At 37.1% G+C, this 8,385-nt stretch overlaps 1 protein-coding gene across 1 annotated transcript; it reads right to left on the bottom strand.

Annotated features, from left to right (window-relative positions):
• Positions 1-6,726: 6,726 nt before the first annotated feature.
• Positions 6,727-7,539, bottom strand: LOC148763575 (uncharacterized). Its single transcript, XM_088804583.1, has 2 exons — positions 7,157-7,539; positions 6,727-6,985 (listed from the first exon to the last, which is right to left on the bottom strand). Exons 1-2 carry the CDS (start codon positions 7,537-7,539, stop codon positions 6,727-6,729), a joined length of 642 nt encoding a protein of 213 aa, XP_088660709.1.
• Positions 7,540-8,385: the final 846 nt, after the last annotated feature.

Genomic DNA, 8,385 nt, shown 5'->3' with positions numbered 1-8,385 from the left:
TATGCACAAGAATGAAAATGGTGTGTTTATAGTGTTTTGAGTTATGTAATAGTATATCGGACCAAGATGAATGAATGTCAGGAAGTTTAGCACGAAATGAAGTAAACATATAATGATTGGGCATATATAAGTAACCATAATTGTGATCGAAATTGGCAGGATTGAGATGGAAATATGTTAAAAAAAATTAATAATGGAGTGCAAGGCATACTTGGGATCATGGTGATAATAGAAGACAATCGTGAAGAGTATCGAGGTTTTGATTTCTAAGATGACAAGGGACTTATGTAACGTGTTTTAGTTGAAACAAAAATAAATGAGGTGAATAGATTAAAATCCCTATGAAGAAGGAAGTGAAGTACGATTGTAAAGTGACATTAGTAACCTGATGTTGACGTGAATTCGGGGACGAATTCTAATTAAGTGGGGGAGATTGTAACACCCTGTGACCTCGTTTAACAGTCAATAAGACCCTATCGATAAGACGAAAGGTCACTTGATGTAAATTTAAGTGTCAAAGAGCGGTAACGGGTGAGATGAATAATTTAGAATAAAATATTAGTTTATGGATAAAAAAATATTAAAATATTAATATTTTATTAATCATGAAAATTAGTCTGGAATAAGGGAATATGACTAATTTAAGTGGAGGAGAAGAAGTAAGGAAGAATTTTGGAGAACAATGACGGTAATTGTACTGCATAATTTTATTAAATCTAATTAGCGAGGTAAGTAAATATTTAAATATTATGGTAATACCGCTTTGAAGTACAACTTCGACATTTTTATTGGATACGCATGAAGGAAGAAAGATAGAAAGAAATTGAAATTTAATAAATATTGAAAGGACCAAATTATGAAGATGAAAGTTATGGTGAATAAAGAATAAAAATTAAAACTAGTTGTATGAACTTTGATTGAGGCAGTGGTGATAAAATGTTGAAAGAATAAAATGGGGTGAATGTGGTTTTTGATGGGATCATGAAATAATAAATAAAACATAGAGTAAACATGGTGTAAAGGGTAAAAGAATAAAAGAATAAATAAATGAGGAAGATAAAGAAGAAGAAATGAACGGCAAAATGAGGATAAATGGCCATGCGATCAATACTTGAAGGAAAGTGCAAGAAAAGTCAACAAATAAAAAAAATGAAAGAATAAAGGATTAAGTCGGCCAAGACAAAGAAAAGAAAAAGAAATGATGGTAGGGGTCGACTAAATGTAAAGCCATAAAAGAAGAAAAAAAAATATAGTTGACAAGTACAAAACGGATAAAGATGGCTGGAAAGAATAACAAGAATAACAAGAAAAAGGGAGAAGGGCTGTACTTTAAGGAGACAAAACGAGAAGGGGAGAGAGAGCTGGTGAGAAAGAAAAAATTTATTTCCTCATGCTACTACTGACAGCCACTTATGGAGCAAATAAAAGGGTGAAAGAAGCTGATTTTGAGAGAGGAAAGACGGCTAATTTGCTGCCAGTTTAAGGAGGAAAAATGAGGCTTTGTGTTGCCAATTTTTGAGAGGAAAGTGAGACCTTGTGTTACTGGATTTTTGGGAAGGAAAAAAGAGGAAGTTGGGCTGTTATGGTGACTGACGGTGAGAGTGAAGGAGGAAGGAGGAAGGATGATGGTTGCAGCGAAAAGGGTGAGAAAAAGATCGGGTGAAGGAAAGGTAATTGGGCCAAAAAAAAATATATATAATAATATAAAAAAATTTTAAAGTAAAGTATTATATATATATATATATATTAGTCGGTTTTAATATATAGGAAAAATAAGTAACGGTGGAACACTATGGTGGCAGGTCGAAGAAAAACAATGAACGGCCGATAAGAAGGAATAACTAGATACGTCTACGAACTAATAGTGACGTAACATCCCGCTATTGCAAGGTGAGTAGGGGGTGCAAATTTTAAAATTTTCGTAAATATATATACCTATACGTATGACTTATTTTAAACGCGAAAATTGTGGATAGCATATGCTAGTAGCAATCTTAGGTAATTGTGGTTGCAAATTTCGTTTAGAAATTGTTTTGAATATATATATGTATAAATTATATGTAAAGTGTTTTGGAAACTGGGAGACAAGCTTTTCTAGATGGTTTATATCGAAAAATGTGCCTTATATATTTATGCAGTGTGCATTCATGATTATAATGTTTATTCACCGTGCAAATTGTTGTTGCGAAGTTCATGCACAAATTTTATTTTATGAAAATGATAATAGATTTTATCAGACCTTATATTGAAAGTTTCAGAAATAATTTTGAAACGAGATTTCAAGGACATAACAAATTTTTTAAAATGGATTTATAAACGAGAGACTCGAGAGTAGGCCGGTTGTCACTTTGGTTAACTGTGACCCTCGTGCATGAGTGATCTCTACCTAGAGAACCTTCGGGTCACCGACGGGTGGTTAGGCGTGGTGGGACCACGGCCTGTGATATATGTATGCATGACTAGGCCACCAGATGATTATGCGGTTGCGACCGCTAGATTCTCCAATGTCAGCCAACATCGTGGAGACTGCCATGGCATGTGGGATCCGATGGAGTGAGGCTCCTAGATGTTATTATGTGGTAGCGGGACCACGGGTTTTATTTGATCTCCTACTCGACACTAAAAATCTCTTTGGGTTTTCAAACTCTTATTTCTTGCATGGTGAAAACGAAATTATACGATTTCCTACAGCTTCTCTTGATTTTACTGTTATATGAATTTTTACTCCTCGAGTACGAGGTGATTTGTGATTTACATATAAATTTGATTAACATTCGATTTCATGGGAGCTTGCTCGAATTTATTGATTTGATTGGAGTAAAATGTCAATTGATTTCGATGACAGAATTCTTTTATGTAAATTGTTTTAGATCAATATTTCAAATGATTGGCTTGAATAAGATGATGGATCTGTTTTGGAGTGAAAAATTTTATCTACCTTGGTTGATTTATTACTTGAACATTTATAATGCATAAGAAATTCTCAGTGTTTCATATAAGGCACAAACCCTTGTTTGAAATATATTGTTTTTATAATTTTACATTTTCATATTCAACTGATCTGTTGTTTGCTTGTTTCCCATCTATGCCCTACTCACGGAGTCAATGATCACCGAGTCTGTGAGACTCACACCCTTTTTATTTTTCCCTTTTTTGCAGATAAGGATCAGCCTAACGTATAATCATCAGTGTGTATGGTCCACCGCAAATAGGTAGATTCATCTCATAGCATTTTATCCTGAGTCGCTCTGCTGTTAGAGGTCGAGTCGTAGCACTTTATTTATTAAATTGTAAATGGATATTGATTTTGTTATAAGTAAATAATTGAAGAATGTGAATTTTGATGTATATACTTGTGATTAAATGGTTTAAAGCTTGAATCGATTATCACGACCCAAATTCCAGGCCATGACCTACGCATGGGCCTAATGGACGTAGTCCACTAAGCCCAAGCAAGCCTATTAATCTGACATGTTCATCATTCCATCATAATCTACTAAGTCATATTTCATAACTTAAGATCAAAGTAAGATTAAACATTGCCACCTCATACTGGCATACTAAACAAGTGTATATTAATAATTTACATTAGGTTTGTCTATACACAACAAAAGAATACTCGACTTCCAGCGGAGGGACTAGGACGAATATACAACAACTGAACGCCAAGACACCTACCAAAAGATGGATACAAATCTACATGGACACCTTGTCCTAGTTACCGACTGCCTTGTGATTTGAAAACAAGAAGTTGAAAATGGTGAGTATAAATCCAGTGAGTGAACAAGAAAGGGAACAAGCATACCATAAGGAATGTTTAACGAAATCCTGATGCATTTTTCTTCTAAACAATGTAATTTGTTTTAGATCTTATTAAAACCCCTCATGTAAACCTTGCATGAGTAAATCACTTAATGAAAAGAGTCCATGCTCAACGAAGGTTTTGGAGAGTGAAAACTTTAATAGCATTCATGCGAATCAAGTCAAATAAATGACGTAGCTGCAGCGAGAATGCCTTTCCCCTGCAACGACACTTGACTTTGATTATCATCTACCCAAGGGTTTCTTAACTGGCCGAGGGTTTCTCACCAAACCTCCTCATTTTAAACTTAATTCCTTAATGTTGGAAGTCCATGCTCAACTATGGTATCAAAGAAATGGAAAATAGGGTAACAGCTGAGCCAAATGAGGAGAAAAACAGAAAGTTTTTTGCTGCAGCGAGATTCAATCTCACTGCAGTGAAATTTTGGGTTTCAAAACAAAAACTTTCTCATTGTCTCAAGAATGAATCTCGCTGCAGCAATAAGCTACAGTAACATTCTCACTGCAACGAGATTCCAGGCCAACACCACCCCTTCAAACTCGAGAGTTTCTCGCTGTAGCAAGAATGAATCTCGCTGCAACGAGAAGTAGCACATCAAGAAAAAAGTTTCCTTTTCCCCTTAGATCAAAGCCATCCTGCTAAAATAACAAAAGCAACATGTAACACATACAAACTCCAAAAATTCAACAATTCAAATGCTAACATTTTTGCATTACAACCATATACCATATATGTATATATATACATATATATATATATATCAATCATCATGTACACCCTCCCATCATCATCATCTCATATGCAACGGCTTATGCGCACCACCACTCGCACATAGTCGGGTCAGCAACGACTTATGTGCACTCCTACTCGCACATAGCCGGATCCACATAAACATATAAAGAAGCACCCAATGCATATCATGCATACTATCATATTTTTATAACACATAACCCATTGTATAGCACATTTTCATAATATAAAATCACTTCACCAAAGGCTTGTTCCCAAAGTACATTTTCAAAGACAAGTTGGATAAAATCATTCACATTCCCCAAAACAAGTTTGAAATGCAAGTCCACTCACCGGTATATTGTTGAGCCTTTAGCTGACTCTAATTCCCCTAATGATCCAATTGGAAGGATGGGACTTCGTTAGAACCTAGAATCACATTAGCATAAGCAATAGGTCAATTCTCATACTATAAACCCTAAAAGTTATCCCTTAGCTGGCCACTTTAAATGGCTATCTATGTTCACTATCTTAAGCACTATAAAGTGGATGAACATCCTCAACAACAAAACATCTTATAATCTCAATTACTAGCCATTATCCACAGCTAAAAATCAAGCTTGGTTCATCACTCACCCTAGGGTTCCTTTCTAGTTGAATTCTCTTCTAATAGCTTCAACACAAATGGGGTAATTCTTTTTTTCTCTCTCTAAAATGCCCAACTAGTGAGTGAAAGTATGGAAATAAGGATTTTCAAGGGTTTTAAGGAGAGAGAAAGTGGAAGAATGCAAGGGTTGTAGTCATAAGGGCACAAAGGTATGAAAACTAGAGCTAGAGAGAGAAAATCATGCAAGCTCCATATCAAGCTTCCATGGAGGTTGGAAGCAATGTGAAAGAGAAAAAGGAGGAAAAAGAAGAAGCTGCTGGAAAATGGGAGAAGAAGCTGCTAGAAGAAAGATTTTTATAGCCAATCTTATCCACTCTCTTAAAAATTACGAAAATACCCCTTCACAAATTAGCTTATTCTCTTCCAATCTTTTATGCAATCTTTTCTCTTTTGACCTTGGGATAAGGTCCATAATGGTCTAGAAATGCTTGGGTTCATGAAAACTTAAAAATTCTAACCGAGGTGAAAAATGACCATTTTTCCCCTATTGTGAAAATCATCAAATTTTTTTGTTTCTTTGTCATGTTACCCATATTTTCATCATTCATTTATGCCTTACGCCTACTTAGGCCATATGTTTAAAATCTTACTTTTATGGGTTTGGTAAGGAAATGACGAAATTACCCCTGATCAGGGATATCGCGTATACTTCCCTTTATGTGTCTATAAAGGTCAAGGTGTCACATTTTCCCCCACTTAAAGAAATTCGGTCCCCAAATTTAAATTCACTATAAGGTAACGTACCTCTAAGTATCAAAGAGATGGGGATACTTTGTTCGCATCTCTTCCTTGGCTTCCCACGTTACCTCCTCGCTAGTGTGATTTTGCCACAACACTTTCACTGAGGCTACATCCTTTGAACGGAGCTTTTTGACTTGCCGATTGAGGATAGCTACCGATTGCTCCTCATAGGTCAAATCATCTTTTAGCTGGATGGTCTCATATCGTATTACATGAGAGGGATTCGAGTTGTACTTCCTAAGCATGGACACATGAAACATAGGGTGAATATTCGAGAGGTATGGTGGTAGCGCCAAACGATAAGCCACCGCTTCAACCCTTTCTAAGATCTCGAAGAGTCCTATATACCGCGGGCTTAATTTTCCTTTCTTGCCAAACCTCATTACCCCTTTAGTTGGTGAGACCTTTAAGAATGCGTGATCTCCCACTTGAAACTCCAAGTCTCTCCGTCTATTATCAGCATATGACTTTTGTCTACTTTGTGCTATTAACACTCTCTAATGGATTATGCGTATTTCTTGGTGGCGTCCTCAACCAACTCAGGCCCCAAAAGTTTCCTTTCTCCCACCTCTAGCCATCCAATAGGTGTCCTACATCTCCATCGATATAATGCCTCAAATGTTGCCATTTGGAAGCTAGTTTGGAAACTATTATTGTAGGCAAACTCCACTAAGGGTAGATATTGATCCCATCGATCCCACCTGACCCCAAGGTCTATCACACAAGCCCTCAACATATCTTCCAATGTTTGTATCGTCCGTTTAGACTATCCATCAGTCAGAGGGTGGAAAGCTGTGCTGAAGTCTAACTTAGTGCCTAACGGTTCCTGTAACTTTCCCCAAAATCTATTGGTGAACTGAGCTCCTCTATTTGATACTATAGAAATGGGGATACCATGTAGCCGTACTATCTCATCGACATAAACTCGAGCATACTGGGCAGCCCCGTAAGTAATCTTAACCGGAAAAAAATGGGCTGACTTCGTTAATCGGTCTACTATGATCCAAATCGAGTCGTAGCCCCCACTAGTTCATGGCAAACCCGTTACAAAATCCATGGCAATATGCTCCCACTTCCATTCGAGCACTAGTAATGGCTGTAATAGCCCTGCATGTCTTTGGTGCTCAACCTTAACCTGCTAACAAACCAGGCACTTGGAGACGAACTCAGCTACATCTTTCTTGAGTCCTTCTCACCGATACACTTGTTTGAGATCTTGATACATCTTCGTAGCCCCTGGGTGTACCACATAGGCTGCCATGTGTGCTTTTTCTAATATTTCTCTTCTCAATCCATTACTATCTGGCATATAAAGTCTGGTTCCATACCTTAATACTCCATTCATACCTTTATTAAACATTTTCCCTTTTCTTCCTTGAAGGTCCTCTAAGGCCTTAGCTACAAAATCATCTTTACTTTCTGCTTCCTTAATCCGGTCTATTAAGATAGGCCTCACTCTAAAATGTGCTAGCAATACATTTACCTCTGAAACTTCCAAATGCACACTCATGTCTCCCAAACTATGAATCTTCCTAATCAAAGACCTCTTATTTGTGGAGATATGTGCTAGACTTCCCATCGATTTTTGACTCAAGGCATCCGCCACTACATTTACCTTATTGGGATGGTAGAGAATAGTACAATCATAATCCTTTAGCAACTCCATCCACCTACGTTGCAGCAAGTTAAGATCCCTCTGCTGAAATATATACTTCAGGCTTTTGTGGTCCATATATATCTCACAAGTCTCACCATATAAGTAATGCCTTAAAATCTTTAAGGCAAACACAATTGCTGCCATTTCCAAATCATGTGCGGGGTAATTTTGCTCATGCCTTTTAAGTTGTCTTGATGCATATGCAATTACCTTCCCCTGCTGCATTAATACACACCCTAAACCAACCGACGATGTATCGCAGAATACTGTATAACCCCTTATGCCTTGCGGTAGGCTTAATACTGGAGCTGTGGTGAGACATGCCTTTAACTTCTCAAAGCTATCCTCACAAGCATCGAACCACTGAAATTTTGTATCCTTACATGTCAGCTTAGTCAAAGGGGCAACTATTTTGGAGAAATTCTTCACGAAATGACGATAATAACAAGTCAAACCCAAAAAGCTTCTAATCTCCGTAACTGATGTTGGCTTTGGCCACTTTTCCACTACTTCAACTTTCTTTGGATCAACTTGTACCCTGTCCTTAGATACCACATGTCCCAAGAATGCAATGCTTTCAAGCCAAAACTCACACATGGAGAACTTGGCATACAATCGATGTTTTCCTAAAATTTGGAGCACTATCTTAACATGCTGCTCATGCTCCTCCCTACTCCTCGAGTAGATCAAGATATCTTCAATAAACACTACTACGAACTTGTCCAAATAAGGCTTGAACACTCGGTTCATCAAATCCATAAAGGCTGT

The sequence above is a fragment of the Theobroma cacao genome, chromosome 3 (genome assembly GCF_053813885.1).
Source record: "Theobroma cacao isolate CCN51 chromosome 3, ASM5381388v1, whole genome shotgun sequence".
In the NCBI taxonomy this organism is placed as follows: domain Eukaryota; kingdom Viridiplantae; phylum Streptophyta; class Magnoliopsida; order Malvales; family Malvaceae; genus Theobroma; species Theobroma cacao.
Note: the sequence above shows the minus strand (reverse complement) of the source record. Positions and strands in the feature narration are given on the sequence as shown.